The sequence below is a fragment of the Ovis aries genome, chromosome 1 (assembly GCF_016772045.2).
Source record: "Ovis aries strain OAR_USU_Benz2616 breed Rambouillet chromosome 1, ARS-UI_Ramb_v3.0, whole genome shotgun sequence".
NCBI classification, from domain to species: Eukaryota; Metazoa; Chordata; class Mammalia; order Artiodactyla; family Bovidae; genus Ovis; species Ovis aries.
Window position 1 is genome coordinate 113,913,748 of NC_056054.1, and position 24,560 is coordinate 113,938,307.

General features: G+C 40.1%; 1 protein-coding gene across 2 annotated transcripts in view; it reads right to left on the reverse strand.

Annotated features, from left to right (window-relative positions):
• Positions 1-4,833: 4,833 nt before the first annotated feature.
• The window catches only part of SH2D1B (SH2 domain containing 1B), a 30,882-nt gene continuing 11,155 nt past the window's right edge, over positions 4,834-24,560 (reverse strand). Inside the window, exons 2-4 of one of the 2 annotated variants that reach the window (XM_012185125.5) lie at positions 13,411-13,474; positions 10,955-11,111; positions 4,834-8,821 (exon numbers count right to left, since the gene is read on the reverse strand). In XM_012185125.5, coding sequence (XP_012040515.1) covers positions 8,784-8,821; positions 10,955-11,111; positions 13,411-13,474 — 259 coding nt within the window. In that variant the 3' untranslated portion in view covers positions 4,834-8,783. Of the gene's footprint in view, positions 8,822-10,945; positions 11,112-13,410; positions 13,475-24,560 lie in introns of both variants that reach the window. The other variant, XM_004002709.6, reaches the window with a different exon arrangement.

The following is a 24,560-nucleotide window of genomic DNA, read 5'->3' on the forward strand; positions in this document are numbered from 1 at the left end:
CAAAACCTATGGGACACTGTAAAAGCAGTGCTAAGGGGAAGGTTCATAGCAATACAGGCATACCTCAAGAAACAAGAAAAAAGTCAAATAAATAACCTAACTCTACACCTAAAGCAACTAGAAAAGGAAGAAATGAAGAACCCCAGGGTTAGTAGAAGGAAAGAAATCTTAAAAATTAGGGCAGAAATAAATGCAAAAGAAACAAAAGACACCATAGCAAAAATCAACAAAGCCAAAAGCTGGTTCTTTGAAAGGATAAATAAAATTGACAAACCATTAGCCAGATTCATTAAGAAACAAAGGCAGAAAAATCAAATCAACAAAATTAGAAATGAAAATGGAGAGATCACAGCAGACAACACAGAAATACAAAGGATCATAAGAGACTATTATCAGCAATTATATGCCAATAAAATGGACAACTTGGAAGAAATGGACAAATTCTTAGAAAAGTACAACTTTCCAAAACTGAACCAGGAAGAAATAGAAAATCTTAACAGACCCATCACAAGCACAGAAATTGAAACTGTAATCAGAAATCTTCCAATAAACAAAAGCCCAGGTCCAGACAGCTTCACAGCTGAATTCTACCAAAAATTTAGAGAAGAGGTAACACATATCCTACTCAAACTCTTCCAGAAAATTGCACAGGAATGTAAACTCCAAACTCTTTCTATGAGGCCACCATCACCCTAATACCAAAACCTGACAAAGATATCACACACAAAAAAAGAAAACTACAGGCCAATATCACTAATGAACATAGATGCAAAAATCCTTAACAAAATTCTAGCAATCAGAATCCAACAACACATTATAAAGATCATACATCATGACCAAGTGGGCTTTATCCCAGGGATGCAAGGATTCTTCAATATCCACAAAGCAATCAATATAATATATCACATTAACAAATTGAAAAATAAAAGACATATGATTATCTCAATAGATGCAGAGAAAGCCTTCGACAAAATTCAACATCCATTTATGATAAAAACTCTCCAGAAAGCAGGAATAGACGGAACATACCTCAACATAATAAAAGCTATATATGATAAACCCACAGCAAACATTATCCTCAATGGTGAAAAATTGAAAGCATTTCCCCTAAAGTCAGGAACAAGACAAGGGTGCCCACTTTCACCACTACTATTCAACACAGTTGTGGAATCAGCAATCAGAGCAGAAAAAGAAATAAAAGGGATCTAAATTGGAAAAGAAGAAGTAAAACTCTCACTATTTGCAGATGACATGGTTCTCTACACAGAAAACCCTAAAGAATCCACCAGAAAATTACTAGAGCTAATCAATGAATATAGTAAAGTTGCAGGATATAAAATCAACACACAGAAATCCCTTGCATTCCTATACACTAATAATGAGAAAATAGAAAGAGAAATTAAGGAAACAATTCCATTCATCATTGCAAAGGAAAGAATAAAATACTTAGGAATATATCTACCTAAAGAAAATAAAGATCTATATATAGAAAACTATAAAACAAAAGAAATCAAAGAGGACACTAATAGATGGAGAGATATACCATGTTCATGGATCGGAGGCATCAATATAGTGAAAATGATTATACTACCCACAGCAATCTATAGATTCAATGCACTCCCTATCAAGCTACCAATGGTATTTTTCACAGAACTAGAACAAATAATTTCACAATTTGTATGGAAATACAAAAAACCTCAAATAGCCAAAGCAATCTTGAGGAAGAAGAATGGAACCAAAGGAATCAACCTGCCTGACTTTAGGCTCTACTACAAAGCCACAGTCATCAAGACAGTATGGTACTGGCACAAAGCCAGATATATAGATCAATGGAACAAAATAGAAAGCCCAGAGATAAATCCATGCACCTATGGACACCTTATCTTTGACAAAGGAGGCAAGAATATACAATGGATTAGACAAGCTCTTTAACAAGTGGTGCTGGGAAAACTGGTCAACCGCTTGTAAAAGAATGAAACTAGAACACTTTCTAACACCATACACAAAAGTAAACTCAAAATGGATTAAAGATATAAACATAAGACCAGAAACTATAAAACTCCTAGAGGAAAACATAGGCAAAACACTCTCTGACATAAACCACAGCAGGATCCTCTATGACCCACCTCCCAGAATATTGGAAATAAAAGCAAAAATAAACAAATGGGACCTAATTAAAATTAAAAGCTTCTGCACAACAAAGGAAACTATAAGCAAGGTGAAAAGACAGCCTTCAGAATGGGAAAAAATAATAGCAAATAAAGCAACTGACAACTAATCTAAAACATATACAAGCAACTCCTGCAGCTCAACTCCAGAAAAATAAATGACCCAATCAAAAAATGGGCCAAAGAACTAAACAGACATTTCTCCAAAGAAGACATACAGATGGCTAACAAACACATGAAAAGCTCAGCATCACTCATTATCAGAGAAATGCAAATCAAAACCATAATGAGGTACCATTTCACGCCAGTCAGAATGGCTGTGATCCAAAAGTCTACAAGCAAAAAACGCTGGAGAGGGTGTGGAGAAAGGGAAACCTCTTACACTGTTGGTGGGAATGCAAACTAGTACAGCCACTATGGAGAACAGTGTGGAGATTTCTTAAATAATTGGAAATAGAACTGCCATATGACCCAGCAATCCCACTGCTGGGCATACACACTGAGAAAACCAGAATAGAAAGAGACACATGTACCCCAATGTTCATCGCAGCACTGTTTATAATAGCCAGGACATGGAAGCAACCTAGATGTCCATCAGCAGATGAATGGATAAGAAAGCTGTTGTACATATACACAATGGAGTATTATTCACCCATTAAAAAGAATACATTTGAAGCAGTTGTAATGAGGTGGATGAAATTGGAGCCTATCATACAGAGTGAAGTAAGCCAGAAAGAAAAACACCAATACAGTATCAGTTCAGTTCAGTTCAGTCGCTCAGTCGTGTCCGACTCTTTGAGACCCCATGAATCGCAGCACGCCAGGCCTCCCTGTCCATCACCAACTCCCGGAGTTCACTCAGACTCACGTCCATCGAGTCAGTGATGCCATCCAGCCATCTCATCCTCTGTCATCCCCTTCTCCTCCTGCCCCCAATCCCTCCCAGCATCAGAGTCTTTTCCAATGAGTCAACTCTTCGTATGAGGTGGTCAAAATACTGGAGTTTCAGCTTTAGCATCATTCCTTCCAACGAACATCCAGGGCTGATCTCCCTCAGAATGGACTGGTTGGATCTCCTTGCAGTCCAAGGGACTCTGAAGATTCAAGATGGTAACGATAACCCTGTATGCGAGATAGCAAAAAAACACAGATGTATAGAACAGTCTTTTGGACTGGTGTGGATCGATTTGGGAGAATGGCACTGAAACAGCTATAATATCATATATGAAACGAATGGCCAGTCCAGGTTCAATGCATAATACTGAATGCTTGGGGCTGGTGCACTGGGATGACCCAGAGGGATGGTATGGGGAGGGAGGAGGGAGGGGGGTTCAGGATGGGGAACAGGTGTATACTTGCGGTGAATTCATTTGATGTATGGCAAAGCCAATACAATATTGTAAAGTAATTAACCTCCAATTAAAATAAATAAATTTACATTAAAAATTAAAAAAAATTAAGATAAAATAGTTATTAAAAATACATACACCTAAAAATATAACCTCAAAATAGCAGAACTATTAAGACATATATATATCAATATAATATATGTCAATTATTAAAATTAGGAAACTAAACTATTATATATTGGGTTAAAATGAGAGACTTTTCTCTTTGATGAATTAAATAGAAGAAAAATAAGAACATCTGTAAAAAATAAAAATATTTGTCTTATATGGTCTATAATCTTGAATACATTTGGTGGCATTTGTGAAGATAGTGTTAAAATGGATAGAAAAAGCAACTTTTTCCTAACGAAACGTTCACAGGATGTTCACATATGCCAGGTAATCAACAAAGCCTCAGAAATCACATCAAATTATGTTAAAACTAGTACTGTATAGTTTGCAATCTATACTCAAGTGAAAACTGAAGTACACGTTTGAAAAACTTGCAAACTACTATTCTCTTCGATTAAAATACCTTGACCTGAACAGCAATAAAAACCATGTTAAAATTTGTGGGGTACAGGTCAAGTAGTACTATGAGATAAATTCATAGCTTTAAAATGTACTTATTGCAAAACAATAAATATTGAAAATGAGATAAACCAGATAAGCAGAAAAATGAAGATAAAAGTCAGTGAAATAGAGAATACCAATCTAAAAGACAGTAACAAATTAAAACTAAAAGCTGACTTTAAAAGGACAATTAAGATGCATAAAATTGATTAGTAAAAAGAGTTAGATGCAAATAAAATACAGAGTGAATAAGAAGATATAATGTTTTTAAGATTAATAATAGTATTAACTATATGCCAACAATTTAGAAAACTTAGACAAAATTTATAAAATTCCTGGAAAAACAAAGAATGCCAAATTTGGGAAGATAATTGAATAAACCATTGAGCATTAAAGATACTGTTTTGACCAAAGTGTTTGGGTGTTTTCACAAAAACCTCAATGAACTTTTCAGTAACCCAATATTTAAAGAGTAATAAGAGATGCCCTATCCTTCTTTACCAGAACTTCAAACTCAGTTTTATAAGAGTAGTAATGAGCTTTCAAACAACACATAGACTTTTCCTTACAAAGCTGTTGCAAAAAAATAGAAAAAAGACAAAGACTGCTTCATCCACTCTTCATGATTAGCATAACCATGATTCAACAAATTATAGTTCTGTTTGGTTTATGAGTTTTAATGCGAAAATCTTAAATGAAATAACTTACTGAATCCAATAGTTTATTAAAAATAATGCAAAATGATCAAGTTAAGCAATACAAGCATGGTATAAGTTAAGAATTTAATGTAATTTACCTCTATAATGGAATGAGGATTAAAGGAATGTGGCTATCTCTGTAGATACAGAAGCAAATCACTTAATACATTTCAAAACATTTTTGATAAAACTAAAGTAGCTTTCTTAAAGGCTACAACAAACATTGTGCATAAGTGGAGAAAATGACTAAGCATTTCACACAATATGGGAACAACACAAGAATACTCACATTCTGATCAATATTTAATGTATACTGGAGGACCTAGCCAATTGAGTGAACATAGAAAATAAATAAAATACATAAGTGTTGAAAGGAAGGAGAACAAAATGCTATCATTTGTAGCTGACAAGATCATTTACATAGAATTTACAGTTTAATTTACAGTAGAATCAACAGATAAACCAGGACATCTAACAAGAGCATAAGTAGTTTGCTTCTGTCATAGTCTATTAGAAGTGTAATAAAATATATGACTTAAAGTCACGAACAACTGAAAAGAGGAATCAGCCTAACAGGATGTACAGGACTTCCACAGTGAAAATTTATGACTTCATTCAAGACCAAAATAGCTGGCATGAATAAATAGAGGAGCATGTTTATACATGGGAAAACATCACAAGAATTTCAGTTCTCCTCCAACTGCAAGGTTACTCAAAATTCTAGCAAGATGTTTTGAGAAACTTATTTATTCTAAAATGTATGTGGAGGAATCAAGGTCCGCAAATAGCTAAAATGATTTTTTTTTAAAATGATTGCTTATCCTAACAGACAATTACAAAGGACAGTTGTGATATAAAGAAGAAACCATAAACCAGAGGAGGGAAAATGGATTATTAAGCAGGTATAAATCAGAAAACCACTTCAATATATATGGAAAAATACAAAGCTGGATTCTTACCTCTCACCATGGACAAAGCTTAACCCCAGATTCATCCTTCATTCAACAAATATTTATTGAGCATCTACTAGGAATGAAGGACTTTTCTAACACTGGATATATGCCACTGAAAAAGGCAAAAGTCCCTGCTATTGTTAAAACCCTTAGTGTAGAAGGTAAAAGTATCATGCCAGTAGACACTTGGAGTGGGGAAGGGCGTGTAAAACAGGGATCAAAAAGCACAAAGCATAAGGCAAAAAAGCACTTAATGGGCTGGATTGTATCATAATTAAATCTGAGTACACTTTATGACCCACCCACATAGTCCAGAGGAAGCCTCTTACATGTCCATGAAGAGAGGCTGTTCATTACAGTGTTGTTCTTAGAGGCAGGGAGTTGGAACCAACTTAGATGTCTGTCTCTAGAGAGATGAGAAAACAGAATGTGATGATGCATGCTGTGGAATATCATGCATGAGTTAGAGGCACTGGGTTAGATGTACACTCAACAGTAAGGAATAGAACAAATCATTAGTTTAGGAGAAACTAATTGAGGGGGAAAAAGGTAATAACAGAATTGGAGCAATAGCACTATATCATGTATGTAAATATAAAAGATATATAGTCTCAACCAAATCTGTATATTTTACAAGAGTGCATACATGCAAGTAAAGTGAAAAAAAAGCATTAGTTGCTTAGTCCTGTCTGACTCTTTGTGACCCTGTGGACTGTAGCCCACCAGTTTCCTCCATCCATGGAATTTTCCAGGCAAGAGTACTGAAGTGGGTTGCCATTTCCTTCTCCAGGGGATCTTCCTGATCCAGGGATTGAACCTGGGTCTTCTGAACATTGCAGGCTGATTCTTTACCATCTGAGCCTCCAGGGAAGCCCATATATACAAGGGCATGTATCAAATAGTACAGAGCTGGTTCCATTGGAATGGGAATGAGGGATGAAGGGAAGAAAAATGAATGTGTCTTATATGGATGGAAAATGATAATGAGTTAAGAATTAAATAATGTGATTAACTCAACTCTCCATTCCTAAGTCATTTGGACCCCAGAAGACGGACTGTTTGAATGTAGGATAGCTCCAGTGGGCTCCAGGTTGTTCCTACATTGAGTTCTTCCTACATTTGGCTAAAAGTGCCCTCCTATAAACACCCAGCCATGGTCTGAGTTCTTCTGTCTGGCATCATACCCAGTGAGTCTTCTGTTCACCCTTTCACAGAACGGCCTGCCAACACTGAAACAGCTGCTGTAGTTTATTGTCTTCCCCCTTCCAGTCCCACATACTCAGATCTTTCAGCTGTTCTTCATATGACCTGTTCAGTCTTCTAAATTTCAGGGAACTATGCAGTGACATCCACATCAACCATTAAATGTGGCTTGCTCGTTTGAGAAATATGGCTGAAATCCCACCAGGGATCAAGCTCCTTGTAAGGTGCTATGCATAGGTGCTCAGGAAAAAAGGAAATCACTTCTATGAGAGTAATAATGGAAAGGTCTTGAATTAATAATCACGTTCAACTTTTGAGATGTAGAGAGTTCAAACAAATCTTTGCTATCCAGAATGAGTGACCACATTTCATATATATTGATTTATTCAGGAAATTTCCACTGACCATGTTTTCTATGCCAAGGATTGCTGCAGTCCCAGATAACTGGAACACGCTTCTTTGTACCATGCAGAATGAATCACAGACCTGGGGCCGAACCCTGGGGAGCAGGTTTGCTTCTGGTGTCCTGTACTGAACCAGCCAAAGGTATGCTGATGTGGCTCCTGCAGTTCCCTTCTTCTCTACTATGGTTTGCTGTGCCCCAAGAAGTCAGAATGGCTCATGCTTTTGGGGTTCCAACCACAGTGTCTGTTCTTGTTTCCCAGAAATCCAAGCTCCTCTCTTTAATAAGGCCAGTGGGGTGAAATGAATCACTAAGGTTTGAAGATGGATCAGAGAATGGGCATAGCATGTGGTACATTCCACACTAAGCAGGCCTTAACTTAAAATGTGAACTAGCAGAAAAATACAAAGGGCCTTAGAACCAAGGCAACAAACCCTTCGGGAATGGGCTCCTAGTCAGTAATGTCTCTAAATGGGGCACAGTTTGTGCGGCATGCACTTCTATGTGCTGTGGAGGATTCATGGGGAGACTCAACCACACTTTAAAGCCTAGTCAGAAAAAGCACTAACCACTTTAACAGCAGCGACGTGGTTCTGCACTGTGACACGCCTTCAAAATCCCCACATGTGTCACAACGCAGAGCCCCGTTGCTGCTGTTAAAGTGGTTAATGCATAAATGAAATTAGGCAGAATCAAAGAGGAAGTGTCTCCAGGGCAAAGTTTAGCAGGGAAGGAGATTAGAAAGAAGGTGGGTCACCCAGGCTGGAGGGAAAAGGGTGCATGAGTGGGTCTGGGCTCCCACCATCACCAAGACCAGCACAGGCAGATGCAGAGAATGTGTTGGCTGTTTTGGGAGTCTGAGATCCAGTATACACGTCCATCACTCAGGGGCTCCCCAACGCCACCTGACTCAACCAGCTTCAGCAAAGAGGCTGGGGCATCGGCTGTCCTCTGCCCAGCCACTTGTTTTTCAATGAAGGAACAGGCCTAGAAAGAGGAAGTGGTTTGTCTGCAGTCACATCATCATGACTGGAACTCAGGCTCCAAAGTAGACACCAGCACTCTCTTCTCTCCCAGTTGACCAGATGTCAACTGTCTTGTAGTGGTAGTACCTTTAACAAGTCAAGAATAGGTTCAGGTGGTCCTATTCCAAGAAAGAACAGTGGGAGGGGAAATGGGGTTTTGAAGCTCCTCGTTTGGTAAGCATGGGAGGCAGGGCAAGGGGACTGATTTCTCTGCAGCTGGTGAACAAAACATCTTCAGTCACTCAGAACAGGAGAGTCTAAATTGTCCCCTAGAGTTTGGTCTTCCAGACCCACACCTGCAGGAGAAGCAGGATCGCTGGCGAGAGCTGTCACCCATCTCTTCTGTAAGCGCTTCATCCAGTCTCCATCCCTTCAAGGCAGGACATCCACATAGTCGCTGCCACTGTTCTCTGGGGAGAAAAGGAGACCAGCCGTGAGGCTCTGCACCCAGGAGTCACCCTGACCAACACCTCTCGTGGGAAAGAAGCCCTCTGCCCAGGCACAGGGTGGTCTTGATGCCACAGCAGAGTGACACCTTCAAGAGCTGGGGCACCACAGGGAGCTCTCCTGGCAACATAGGGGGCCTGTTTATAAGTCAAGGACAAGAGTTTCCAGCACCAGATGCCTCCACTCACCAGCAGAGAACCTGTGCCGCCCTGAGGGTGAGAACACGTGAGGCTTGTTCTGAGGTGGCCAAGGGAACGGGGGCGGGGGAGACGATGAGCAGCTCAGAAGAAGTTCCTTCCCCCTTAATGGCTGAGGATTTGGGAGCTCGTTCTGCCAAGGCTGCCCGAGCTTGGACAACTGGTGTGGCGAGATTCCCGCTCAGCTCTTGGAATGAACTCCAAAGGGTTCTCCTCTTGGGATTTGTGGTTATTTTATTATCCCTGAGACAAATACTACCGCCACCCTCAAGCACCCCGAGCAGCTCATCAGGGTTTGCCTAAGGACTGCAGCACGAGTACATCCCTAGGTTGCTCCTCTGCCCCCCTTTTATTCTTTGTATTTTTATTTCTTTCTGTAAGTTATGGTAGAAAATGGCCATGGGACCACATCTGCAGCTATAACTATAGCAAGCAACTCTGTGATGGGGTACACACTCCTCTGCCTGGGGGAGGGAGACAGAAACAATGGGAGGGGAGGGCTGTTTTCTCATTAAAAAACTGTGTTCAGTCTTGGGGAGGTGAGAAGCTTTCTCTGGCAGTCTAAAGGGCAGCGAGGCTGTAGACAGAGTACAATGGGTATGGGGTGACTGCAGACTTCCTGGAACCCTCTGTTCCCCTCCTTGCTCCCTAGCTAGCACTCTGCTCCCATTACGTCACCTGCCCACTGAGGACTGAAATCCCTTTAATGGGGCTCTAACCATACATTCCACCTTGAGAAAACAGGGTTAAACTGTAAATGTCTCAGGAAGTCTGAGCTAAATTCGAACTATGTTGTGACTGATGGATACTAGATTCTTTTCTGCTAACAGATTTCAAGGGGTGTACACAAGAGTCACTGCTTGGGATATGACCTGGATCCTGTGCACTCAGATTTACTGATCCTCTGCACTCTCATTTCCCACCATGGCTTGATAACTCTTGGGGTGTATCTGAAATAATTAGCCCCCTGCTCCCTACTAAGGCACTCCAGTCATGTCTGACTCTGTGCGACCCTATGGGCTGTAGCCCACCAGGCTCCTCTGTCCATGGGATTCTCCAGGTAAGAATACTGGAGTGGGTTGTCATGCCCTCCTCCAGGGCATCTTACAGACCTAGGGGTCAAACCCACATCTCTTATGTCTCCTGCAATAACAGGCGGGTTCTTTACCACTAGGACCACCGGGAAAGCCCAATTTGTCCACTAACACCACATAAATGAATGCTTAGCAAATATTGAGCAAAATGTAACAGGATGAGGCTTGGAGAAGGAAGTTGAAGCAATTTTCTTATTTGAAAATTCTGCTTTTTGGCCATCTATTCCCAAATATGTGATTGGCACAAGGTCACAGGGTGAGTTTGAAGTTGACTCATGGAATGCCTGGGAGAAGGCAATGGCACCCCACTCCAGTACTCTTGCCTGGAAAATCCCATGGACAGAGGAGCCTGGTAGGGTGCAGTCCATGGAGTCGCTAAGAGTTGGACACGACTGAGAGACTTCACTTTCACTTTTCACTTTCATGCATTGGAGAAGGAGATGGCAACCCACTCCAGTATTCTTGCCTGGAGAATCCCGGGGACAGAGGAGCCTTGTGGCTGCTGTCTATGGGGTCGCACAGAGTCGGACACAACTGAAGCGACTTAGCAGCAGCAGCCGCAGCATGGAATGCCCGGGGACCACTATTTTCCCTGGGTTGCCTGAGCACAGAGAGCTCTGTGCGTTTGCCACCACCAGGAGCATGAAGGCACTGCTTCCTAACAAGATAGAAAAATGCTATTCGCAGGATGAGGCTTTCTAGAGCTAACATCATAGAAAGGAGCAGTTATCTGTATGGATTCTGTAGTAGAAGTGGGACTAAGGCTCTTGTCTGGGCCCCCTATGAAAGTTTTTACCATAAATACCATCCAACTCTATCTTCGATCTTCTCCATCTCAGGCAGGATCTGGTTCTCTTTATTGGGTTTACGAGGTGAAACATCAGTCCTTGATTTGGCTTTTCAAACTTGGAGATCAGTTCCTTCAGGTTTGGAAAGATCTCTCGTTTAACACCTTCCACAGTCTGCAAAAATACAAGAAGGAGAGCACTCATCACCACGCAACTATGTGTGAAAGGTGACACTTCTCACAACAGTGGTTTTCAGGGCTGCCTCTGAGCAGCGAACTGAAAACAAGTGGCTGGCATTTCATGTGTGGGAGCTCACACCACACACAAAACACAGAAACCTTCCCTCTAAAAACAGAGCTCTGGCTTGAGCTACTGTGAGTAAAGAGGATTAACAATCAAGGGTCCCCACCTCAGTCTGCAGTATTGAGTGAATTCCCATCTATGGCAATGTGGGGGCAGCTCTTGTCCGTACCCTGTGGAGGGTAACCCCTCTAAGAGCTTATGTGAGAGTGTAAGCGACTAATGCAGGCAGACTTCAATGGGAAATGCAATTTCTGTACTTGATGGTGGTCCAGTGGTTAGGAATCAGTGCTGTCACTGCGTGGTCCTGGGTTCAATCCCTGATCAAGGAATTAAGATCTTGCAAGCCACATAGCCAAAAAAAAAAAAAAAAAATCATAAAAGCCTACATACTTGAATTCAGAATCTCCGTGAGAGGAAAATAAGACCAAAATGTCCGGATTTAAATTGAAAATGGAAATGTCAGCATGATTCAGGTAAAATTATGAACAGTTGTTTTCTGTTTACCAGCTATAAGCAAAGCACAAATTTCTAGTCATTTAAAAAAAAATAATAACGCTTTCACTTTTTTTTTGATGTGGGCCATTTTTAAAGTTTTTATTGGATTTGTTACAATATTGCTTGTTTTATGTTTTGGTTTCTTGGCCATGAAGCATATGGGATTTTAGTTCCTCAACCAGGGGTCACACCTGCACCGCTTGTGTTGGAAGGCAAAGTCTTAACCAGTAGACCTCCTGGGAAGTCCCTCTACTACAATCTTACAGAAATAATTGTAAAACAAAAAAGCTTCTTCAGCTCTTATGTAGTTGTGTTTCTTGATGATCACTGTGGTTCTCAGAGGGCCAAGGTATTGGTCTGCAGAGACGGGTGGTGATGGGAAAGCTCTGGGAACTGCAGTGTGTGAACCTCCGTGACAGAGACTCCGGCTGAGCTGGAAGTCGGCTGCACGAAAGGCTGTTGCATCAGCCCAAGGCGGCATCTAGCACCGGCCCTGATGTAGAGCTGCTTCCCATGAAATGCCCCCGCGTCTGTTAGAAGAGATGTGGATGCCTCTCTGTTTCGTCCAGACAAGAGACAAAATGGGGTATTAAGGAATTATCCAGAATTTCCCAAAATATGCACAACAAAGAAATGTTTTAAAATGAGTTGCTTTAAAAGATTCAAAAATGTTTTTTAAATTTCCATGTATATCCTTCACCCGCACCCCAAAGGTTAACATTTCATTGTTTTGCCTTTCATCTTCTCTTTCTAAATATACAAATGTACATATATTTATCCTTTTTTAAAAAAAATATGAAAGTTACTGACATGATATCTCTTTAACCTAAATACTTCCTATTTCCTAAAAAACAAGAATATTACATATCCAGGCTAAAATGAGGAAGTTAATCGTGATATGATACTGTTTACTAATCTACAGATCTTATTCAAAAATTTGTCAATTGCCTCAACAATGTCTTTTGTTTCAAAGAAAAAATTATATGTGTGTGTGTGTGTATCTGGGGATCATTGTACATTCAAATCTCAGAGAGTCACAGTGCATGTTAGCATATCGAAGATTCTGAGAATCCTTGAAGTAAAAAATCTGCTTAACCTTTTTGCAAGTATTTCAGAAAGATTATTTCAGGATCCTTATAGTAGTAATTAAAGATTCAATGACATTCATTATACTCTACTTCCCAGAGAAGCAACTTCAAAAGAAAAAATGTTTTTTTCTGCTTAACGCTCAGTTAACCAGACACATTAATAAAATCCCCAAATTGCCAGTTGACTGATGCTTCCTTTTGTATTTTCATCCAGGTATGGAGCACCCCCCTGACTCCCTAAACATTTGGGCCTCTCCCCGCCTTCCCTTTCCACCCATCCTGTCATTTAGTCTTCTAATTTGACAGTTAGTCTTATATAGAGTTCAGGTTGGTATATTTGACCCCTGGAGGAACTCTGTGCCACACTTCTGAAAACAGCCTTATGTTTTTTTTTTTTTTAATAAAAAAAATTGAACCCAACTCTAGCGTGTCCCTATTTCTCTTAAAGGAAGACAAGGTTAACAACTGATCTGACTCTAACTCACAGTGCTTCCCTGAGTAGCATGCCTCCACATGGCCACATCTCAGAGATGCTTTTAGGTTCTTCTCCCCCAGTTTTTGTTATAGGAGGTCTTATATGTCCTTACCTGTATGTTGTAATACCCATGTTTCTCTTTGAAGATTCGGTATGTGTAGACAAAATTTTTAAACCTGTGGAAAGATGACTCTGTGAATCACAATGTTCTTATATGCAAATCCAGGTAACATCTATCATTGTATGTTATGTGCAATGCCTTTGTCAATCTTGAATCCCCAAAAGAAACTGATCATTTCAGGCCTTCTCATCTGTGGGAATTTGAAAGAGAGGTTTTTTGTTTTTTTAATGAGAATCTTTATTCTGATGGAAATCTGGGCTGTAGCAAAGGGAGTAAGGAGAGAAAATTTACAATTTTCATTGTCTTGGTATTTCTCTTTAATTTTTTCACTTAGCACTTACTTGATACACTATGCAGAATACCAATGGCCCATTCCTGTGTTGTTTATTAATTGAAATGTCATTGATCTTATTACAGATAGTTAATGTAACTAAAACAGAGTATTAGGTATTATGTGCAAGGAAGTGGTGTATTCTGCTCTTATTCTTCACTGGAAAATGAGCCACTAGCTAAGTAATCTGGAGAAGGCAATGGTACCCCACTCCAATACTCTTGCCTGGAAAATCCCATGGACAGAGGAGCCTGGTAGGCTGCAGTCCATGGGGTCGCTAAGAGTCAGACACGACTGAGCAACTTCACTTTCACTTTTCACTTTCATGCATTGGAGAAGGAAATGGCAACCCACTCCAGTGTTCTTGCCTGGAGAATCCCAGGGACGGCGGAGCCTGGTGAGCTGCCGTTATGGGGTCGCACAGAGTCGGACACGACTGAAGCGAGTTAGCAGCAGCAGCAGCTAAGTAATCTATTTAGAATTTAGATAACAGACCCAACTGAGCAATTTCCAGAGCAAGAGACAGTATGCTGCTGCTGCTGCTGCTAAGTCTCTTCAGTCGTGTCCAACTCTGTGCGACCCCATAGACGGCAGCCACCAGGCTCCACCATCCCTGGTATTCTCCAGGCAAGAACACTGGAGTGGGTTGCCATTTCCTTCTCCAAAGAGATAGCATACATTACCATATTTCTTCAATTTCCAGATGTCGTCAATTGTAGGATACCATATCAATTTAATAATGGTGTTTGAGGAGAAAAAATGCATCCCTTAAATGCCTCTCTCAGTTGTTACCTATGTTCTGATTCCCAAGAAATATTAAAATGTAAAAAATGAGGATCAAACCATTAACATATGGTTCAAATGATCTGATTCATCGCTCCTCACCCCTTCACTTGCACCCACGCCAAGGAATCAGATGACTCATCTTTCCACTGAATTTGGAAGGCAGATAGCTACTTACAGCTCATTGCCAATTGTCTGGAGGCTTTAACTGACTGCAAATCCCAATCCTTTTGTGGTGTTTCCTGAGGCCAGAATAAGCTAATGGCTGTCTCTGAATCACACAAGCAACAAAACTTTTTACATGAATCCTTGTCTATATGTGACAAATTAAAGTATTCCACTGTTTGGGAAGAGGTCCCACAAATACCTTTTCACAGACATATTATTCAAATCAGGATCCAAACAAGGTTCATACACTGCTTTTGGTTGATCACATGATTTCTTGAAACTCATTTATTAAATGGCCTAAGTTAAATTCTTAAATAAATGACTTTATTTTAATTAATTGTTATATTATCAGCCTAAGAAAATATTTACTAGAGGAGTTTGAAAGAATAAAACAAAAGGAGTGAAGTAAGCCAGAAAGAAAAACACCAATACAGTATACTAACACATATATATGGAATTTAGGAAGATGGCAATGACGACCCTGTATGCAAGACAGGGAAAGAGACACAGATGTATATAACGGACTTTTGGACTCAGAGGGAGAGGGAGAGGGTGGGATGACTTGGGAGAATGACAGTCTAACATGTATACTATCATGTAAGAATTGAATCGCCAGTCTATGTCTGACGCAGGATGCAGCATGCTTGGGGCTGGTGCATGGGGATGACCCACAGAGATGTTATGGGGAGGGAGGTGGGAGGGGGGTTCATGTTTGGGAACGCATGTAAGAATTAAAGATTTTAAAATTAAAAAAATAAAAAAATAAAAATAAAATAAAATAAAATAAGAAAAAAAAAAAAACCACAAAAGGAGGTTCTGTGTTAATTAGTCCAAAAGCCATATACTATCAAGTTAGAAAGACAGACATTGCTCAGATATAGTCTTACTCTTTGCAAAGCACTTTTAATGAAATAACAAAACAAATTGCAGCAAAACTTAAGAAGAAATTGATTTATTGACCTTGTAATACCAATATGCATTTATTTTGAAATGTTTATCCATAAAAAGCTCTGTAAGAGATTACAGAGCAGTGAGGTTAGTATCTCCTTCATATGGCTGCAATATTATTAGTGTTAGTTGCAACTCTTTGCAACCCCATGGACTGTAGCCCACCCTCCTCTGTCGATGCAGTTCTCCAGGAAAGAATGCTGGATGTTGCCATTCTTTTATCCAGGGGTTCTTCCTGGCCCAGGGATCAAACCCAGGTCTCCTGCACATGGCAGGCAGATTCTTTACCATCTGAGCCATCAAGAAAGCCCACAATATTATTGGGTCAACATAAAAACGTATTTTAATGCCTGTTCTAATTATTACTTTATAGATGCCATTTATAAAACTTTGAAGAAGATACATGATTTTTCAGCATGCATCTACACTTAAGACAGGTAAAAAGACCCTGCTTCCCTGGGGCCTTCTGCCCCCGTCACCATGGTGACAAGGGAGTCGTCTTTATCCTCCAACACTCACAGTTTTCCCTCCATCCTCACCTGGAGTCCATTCAGCTAATCTCATCATGTCCTTTATCCCTGTTCCTAAGTCTCGCATGTTGTCTATCCCCGTTTTCTAATCCTATAGGGCTTTGTGCAGCCTTATTGTACCCCCTTCTTCCCAGCCATGAAATCCTTCCTTGTTTTCTCTAGTTCTCAAGGTCTGCTGTTATCAAATTCTCCTCTATCTTCAACCTCTTCTCTAATCATCCCTGTCACCCTCTTGCTCCAAGGGACACCTGGACACACTGTCTCTGTCCCAGTCAGTTCAGTCGCTCAGTCGTGTCCGACTCTTTGCGACCCCATGGACCGCAGCATGCCAGGCCTCCCTGTCCATCACCAACTCCCAGAGTTTACCCAAACTCATGTCCATTGAGTTGGTGATGCCATCCAACCATCTTATCCTCTGTTGTCCCCTTCTCCTCTTGCCCTCAATCTTTCCCGGCATCAGGGTCTTTTCCAGTGAGTTAGCTCTTTGCATCAGGTGGCCAAAGTATTGGAGTTTCAGCTTCTACATCAGTCTTTCCAATGAACACCCAGGACTGATCTCCTTTAGGATGGACTGGTTGGATCTCCTTGCAGTCCAAGTGCCTCTCAAGAGTCTTCTCCAACACCACAGTTCAAAAGCATCAATTCTTCTGCCCTCAGCTTTCTTTATAGTCCAACTCTCACATTCATACATGACCACTGGAAAAACCATAGCCTTGACTAGATGGACCTTTATTGACAAAGTCTCTGTCCCAAGGACCCTGCTTTTCTGGGATTCCACTAAAAGGATGCTGCTGTTACCTGCATAACCTCTCCTTGCAGGCCTGGATGAGAGGCCAGTGTTCTTGCTTCTGCAGCATCTCAGTGTCATTTCTTGTCTCCAAACTCTAGCTTTGGGTTTCATGTAGATTATGAAACCTACTGCCCAATCAAGATGTCTCTATTGATGACAACTCCTGAAGTCTGGGTTATTGTCTTTCGTTTCTCTAGGTTCTAGCTCCTCGCTCATTGTCACTGCCTTCAGTACTATGCCTATCTAAATTGTTGGCAATTTCAATTCACAAGTTGATTATTCTTTAACACTCCAATTTCTCCATTCCTTGAACCCACCTTCTCCAATAATCTTGTCTTCCCCTACATTGCCCACTCATTCCCATGTTCATCACCAGGATTGGCTACATAATTTGTGGGGCCCAGAGAAAAATGAAAACTTAGGGTCCCTGTTTAAAAGTTATTAAGAATTTGGGGATGGTAACAGTAGTACAGGTACCTGGATGGTAACCAAGTACAGGGCTCTCTGAGTTGGGCCCTGTGTGGCTGCATAAGATTGCATGCCATAAAGCCAGCCTCACTTGTAACTTTGACCATATAATTGCCAATAATGGGAACCTTCTCATAATGTGAATTTGATGCATCCCACTCACTTCGTCCTGCTTTCCATCTTCTCTTTCTTTAGTATATGGACCCCAACATTCCCTTGACCCAACAGATCTTCCAATCCATCAATCCTATCACTTTTCAGGGTTTTCGCTCACTTGTTTTCACTCTCTTCTTTATGCAGGTTAGACAGCTTGTCCACCATTATAATCACTCTTTTCAACTCCTTTACCATCTTTCACTTTATTTCTTTAATTAGCAAACCCAGAATCCTGATTGAGCCCAACTCACTACAGCTGTATGTGGCTGTAGCCGTGTTCACTGTTCTCACTTAAATCAATGACCACAAATCTCAAGTGGACTCTTAATTCCTCCACGCAGTCATTTGTTTTCCTATTCCCCTCAAACAGTGATTCTATACCATTTGCTTTCTTCTTAAACCTTCAATATCTCACTCGTAACTGATGACTTCACTGAGAAGATTAAAACATCGGAAGAGAATTTCCAAATTCCCATCACCACACATAACAGTATCTGCAGGCATAGACTCTGCCTTTATTACCATGGATGAACTTTGCATGCTGATCTGCAAAGCGAATCCTTCCTATTTCCACTGGTTGTCATCCACTTTCATCTATTCAAGGACATAGTTCTAGCAATTTTTTCCCCCTCTCTCTGATGTCATTATTATTCTTTGCACAACAGTCAGGGTAGTCCTTTTTAAAAATATGAGTCAGATCATGTCGTTCCTCTGGATAAAAATATGGTCTAGTCAATTTCGAAAAAGAAAAAGAAAACTGGTGTGCTGTATATGTGCGTGTGTGATGGGATGCTTCTGTCTTAAGTCTTCTTAAAAAGCTATAATTAAGACAGTGAGGAACTAGCTCTGTAGTGGAAGAAACATTAATGGAATAAAATAGCCCAGAAACAGATGCATAAATATGTAAAAACTTGATATATGACTGAGCTGGCCTAACTAATCAGTGAGGAGGGGAGGGATTGTTTGTTAAATGGTAATGGTAATGTTTTCATGTGGAAACAAATAAAATTGGATTCTTGCTTCACATTCTAATTGAAGACCCAATTGTAAAGAAACAAAGCACTAAACTTAGGAGAAATAAAAGTGACCAGCTTAACGACCTTGAGTCAAGGAAGGAGTTCTTAAATCACGAAAAGCACCAGTCAAAAGATAAGATTAAGAAAGCTCACTATATTAAAATTAAAACTTCTATTTATCAAAATATACTATAAATATACTATATACTTTTGTGATAAAGTCCACAATTTGGGAGAAGATAATGGCAACCCTAATGTAAAGTGAAAACATTAATGTACAATAAGAAAATGATAAGTACAATGACCAATAAACAAATGAAAAGTAGCTTCACTAATAATCAGGGAAATAGAAATGCAGCCACATTAGACTGGAGAAGGAAATGGCAGCCCACTCCAGTGTTCTTGCCTGGAGAATCCCGGGGAAGGGGGAGCCTGGTGGGCTGCCGTCTACGGGGTCGCACAGAGTCGGACATGACTGAAGCGACTTAGCAGCAGCAGCAGCGGCAGCCACATTAGATATCATTTCATACCAAATTGGCAAAGATGTAAGAGTTACTAATTCAAAATATTGGCTGTGATATGGAGCTTTACAAAGTTTTATATACTGCTAATGAACTGACTGAATGGGGGTAAAATTAGATACCAAACCCTTAGAAAACCATTTGGCAAAATTTGGTAAAGTTGAAATGTGTAGAGTCCATGAGCCCAAGTGTCTACTCGTTCACATTAGGACTGTTGAAATTGACAATGCCAACATTTTATTATTTATTATAAAGCAAAGATCAGTGAAACTATGTATTTGTTACATTTAAATATACTTTAAAAGTCATAAGTATATTATAAAGTACAAATAAAAGTATAAATTAGTGAAAATGTATATTTTCTAATATAAATTATTATCAGATTAAATTAATCAAAATATAGCAATCAAAAAATACTCCATAAAACTTTAAAATTACAATTAATAATAAAAATCTAAAATAAAAATAGCTTTTTAGTGCAATTTTGAGATTAAGGGAAAAAATGGAGGGATGAAGGGAAGAAGAAGGAGGAATGTGGAAAGAAGGGATATCAGTGGTGTCATCCTTGAATTCTGAGGGGTTTTGGTACAAGTTTTTCCATCTGTCAGAACTCTGTTTACACTAGTTGACGGATGCTAAAGAGGTAAGAATAGGCTAAGTAAATCTTTTCTTATGATTTGTTCATCTTCAAACAAACATCTCTTGTTCTACAACTTGGAAAAAATCTTTTATGAACATTTGACTCTTTGTAGTAGTTAATATCTCTTTGCTGAAACCAAGCTATAGAGTTTGTTATTTAAGCCTTTAGTAATCTCAGCAGTTAACTTTCTAGATTCCAGAAAATTACCACTGCTCTGAAACAGCCTTTGTCCAAACACAAAGCAAAACAAAGAGATAAAAAGGTCGCACCACTAAATATGTATTATTTTTGCCAGCAACCTTAATCCCTTTTGAAGTCCACTATTTTGTGGTAAAGGCTATGTTTTAATTCTCTAGTAATTTTCTTTTAAGGAGGTTTTACTTTTTTCAGTATTTAGGAGAAAGATTTTTCAAAAAGCAGATGTAAAGTGAATACAGTCTTAACATATATATCCCCCTGTGCCTTTAAGAGGATAGGGTGATATATCATCAGGAAAATGCAAATTAAAACAACAAAAAGTTAACAGCACACACCCAGAATGGCCAAAACCCAAAACATTGACACCACAAGATGCTGTCAAGTATGTAGGACAACAGCAACTCTCTTTCGTTGCTGGTGGAAATGCAAAATGGTCCTGCCACTTTGGAAGACTGTTTGGTGGTCCTTAACAAAACTAAACATACTACTACCATACAATTTATCAATTGTGCTCCTTGGTATTTACTCAAAGGAGTTGAAAACTTATGTCCATACGAAAAAAGCTTCATACAGATACTTATAGTATCTTTATCCATAATTGCCAACACTTAGAAGTAACCAAAATGTCTTTCAGTAGGTGAACGGATAAATAAACTGTAGTACAGCCAGACAATGAAATCTTTTTCAATGCTAAAAAGAAATGAGCGATCAAACTATGAAAAACACATGGAGAAACTTTAAATTCATATTACTAAGTGAAATAAGCCAATATGAAAAAGCTACATACTATACAATTCCAACTATATGACATCATAGGAAAGGTAGGACTATGCAGACAACACCACCCTTATGGCAGAAGGCGAAGAACTAAAGAGCCTCTTGATGAAAGTGAAGGAGGAGAGTGAAAAAGCTGGCTTAAAGCTCAACATTCAGGAAACTAAGATCATGGCATTTGGTCCCATCACTTCATGGCAAATCGATGGGGAAACAGTGACAGACTTTATTTTGGGGTTTCCAAAATCACTGCAGATGGTGACTGCAGCCATGAAATTAAAAGACTCTTACTCCTTGGCAGGAAAGTTATGACCTACCTAGACAGCATATTCAAAAGCAGAGACATTACTTTGCCAACAAAGATCCATCTAGTCAAGGCTGTGGTTTTTCCAGTAGTCATATATGGATGTCAGAGATGGACTATAAAGAAAGCTGAGTGCTTAAGAATTGATGCTTTTGAACTGTGGTGTTGGAGAAGACTCTTGAGAGTCCCTTAGACTGCAAGGAGATCCAACCAGTCCATCCTAAAGGAAATCAGTCCTGAATATTCCTTGGAAGGACTGATGCTGAAGCTGAAACTCCAATACTTTGGCCATCTGATGTGAAGAACTGACTCACTGGAAAAGACCCTGATGCTGGGAAAGATTGAAGGTGGGAGGAGAAGGGGATGACAGAGGATGAGATGGCTGGATGGCATCACTAACTCAAAGGACATGAGTTTGAGTAAACTCTGGGAGTTGGTGATAGACAGGGAGGCCTGGCGTGCTGCAGTCCATGGAGTTGCAAAGAGTCAAACACGACTGAGCGACTGAACTGAACTGAACTGATGGGGACAGTAAAAAGATCAGTGGTTGCCAGGGGTGAGAGGTGAGGAGGGATGAATAAAGGATTTTTAGGGTAGCAAAAATACTCCATATGATATTATCATTATATGTTTGTATAGAATATACAATGTCAACAGTGAACACTAATGTAAACTGTGGACTCTGGTGATCATGATGTATCAGTACAGTTTCCTCAATTATAACAAATATACCACTCTGGTGAGGGATGTTGATAATGAGGGCATAGTGCATTTTTGGAGGGGCAGGGAATATATGAGAACTCTATATCTTCCTCTCAATTTTTCTGTGAACCTAAAACTGCTCTGAATAAAAATGAAGTTAAAAGAGGATAGGGTGACTTCAGGCTGACTCTCTTGGGGAGAGAAGAGGAGCAATAGGTAGGTGGGTTTACTTGGTGTGTGTATTCCTGTCTTAACAGGTCTCAAGTCTTATAAAACTGTGATAATGAATATCACAATATCGTCACCTTTACATACCACTATAACCAGCTACATGACACCTCTGCCATCCAGGCACTGTTCAAAGACTTGGCAGAGCAAGGCAGCTGAGCTGATTCAGGGCACCTAGCAGCACTTCAGGTGCCCTGAATGCTGGGGTAGGGCATTTCATCAGTAGGAAAGAAGGGGAACTTTTGAAAATACACATTTATCAAACTGAATTTTAATTATCCATTTCCTCATCTGTAATTTGGGGCTTCCCTGGGGCTGTGGTAAAGAATTAACCTGCAATGCAGGTCTGAATCCTCGGTCAGGAAGATCCCCTGGAGAAGGAAATGGCACCCCACTCCAGTATTCTTGCTGGAGAATCCCATGGACAGAGGGGCTGGGCAGGCTACAGTCCATGGGGTCGCAGAGAGTCAGACATGACTTACTGTCTCAACAACAACCTCTGTAGCTCACGCTCAGACCAGAATAGTGGCTGCTTTGTTTGTTCTAGCACATTACCTGTCTCATAGTATATTCTCACTATTTGTTGGGCTGCATTGAGTTATCTTAGTAAGAAATGTGCCAAACATATATGAAAAATCTAACCAATAAAATACTTCACAGAACAAAAGGAGGTGAAATGTTTTTGAACTGAAGGACGATTGTAAAAATATAAACACTCACCAAATTATATTTTAATCTGTAGTCCTAGCTTCAACCTGCCCCTGAACTCCAGACTCATTTTTTCCAACTATTTAACATCTTCTCTTGGATGTCTGTTAGGCACTTCAAACTTAATATGTCCAGTACCAGTATATGTACGTGTGTGCTGGATATTTCCCCTATCTCCAGATCCTCTTTCTAATTTTCCCCACTCTGCTCTGTGCTCTGACCTCTGTGGGCTCCCTTGCTCTCAGACTTCTGATTGGTTCAATCAGTGGGAGACATGCGGAAATAGATAAAAAGAAGTTAAAGCAAAAAGGATAAAATAGAACATTTGTTGGCTGAATTCATCAGTAAAGGCACACTCACCTAGGATTTGAAGTTAGTATATTAGCTCATGTACCTGGGAGTGACATAAACATTTTGCTAGACTGGTAATTAAAGAATGGAGTTAATAATGGCTCACATTCCATAGAGATTAAAATGATAAAATTTCCTTGGCATTCTACAGAGAAAGGAATCTGAAAACTCAGGAAGATGAGAATGTTATGATAAATGTATTTATGCAAACTATTTATTTATTCCTCTCCCCCCTTTACGTGACTTGGTGCTGTGCTTAGTCGCTGTCATGTCCGAATCTGCCAGCCCATGGACTGTAGCCCGCCAGGCTCCTCTGTCCTTGGGCAAGAATCCTGGAGTGGGTTGCCATGCCCTCCTCCAGGGGATCTTCCCAACCCAGGTCTCCCGCATTGCAGGAGGATTGTTTATGGTCTGAGTCACCGGGGAAGTCCCTTAGGTGACTTAATGATGCCCTAAAAAATAATTGCGAGGAGAGTACCAGCATCTTTGAAAAACTCTGGCTCTGCGCTGTAAGCTAGAATTGACATTGAGAAATTCTACAATGGAACTGGAAATCACCCTGATTTCAGTGGAAATAACAGGGTGAGCTTAGACAATGAGGTTAGGTATTGGCATTCAGTGAGAGACAAAGATAGCCAGTTATCATAAACCACAGGGATTTAACAGTATAAGAAACAGCTTACTGTACATCTGTGGTGATGTTTAATTGATTCACTGGATTGCAAAGCAGAGAATGATTATGGGCAGTCAAAAGTTCTGTTGGGTATAAAGTAAACAGATAACTTCTAGGTCTGGTGGAAGAACCCTGACTTGAGTCACAGAATAGGGATTCTTGGGTGTCTTATTCAATATATAGATTTAATCCAGTTCACAGTCTCAGATCCCTTTCATTGAAAGGAATGTTGGGCTTCTGGGTTCCCTTTAGGAAGGAATGTGACAACATTTCAAGCCTTCCCCAGAAAAACCTACAAGGGGACTGTATACTGGAAAAAGGAAAAGTGCTCATGTTTTTGAGGGTTATTTGATAGTGGCTCTGAACTGATGCTAATCCTCAGAGACCCAAATGTTCCCCTGATCCAGCAATTCAGAATTAGAACTCCTGAGATCAGGTGATATAAGAAATTTTGACCTGAATCTATTTCAAGTGGGTTCAGTGGGACCATCCTATGGTTATTTCCCCAGCTCCAGAATGTACTTAAATACTTTGTTGTTGTTCAGTCATTAGATCATGTCTGACTCTTTGCGACCCCATGGACTGCAGCATGCCAGGCTTCTCTGTCCTTCACTATCTCCTGGAGTTTGCTCAGATTCATGTCCATTGAGCCCGTGACGTCATCCAACCATCTTGAGGTGTTTATGGTGGCTCAGACAATAAAGAATTTGTCTGCAATGCAGAAGAACTGGGTTTGAGCCCTGGATCGGGAAGATCCCTGGAGAAGGGAATGGCAACCCACTCCAGTATTCTTGCCTGGAGAATCCCATGGATCGAGGAGCCTGGCGGGCTACAGTCCATAGAGTCCCCCAA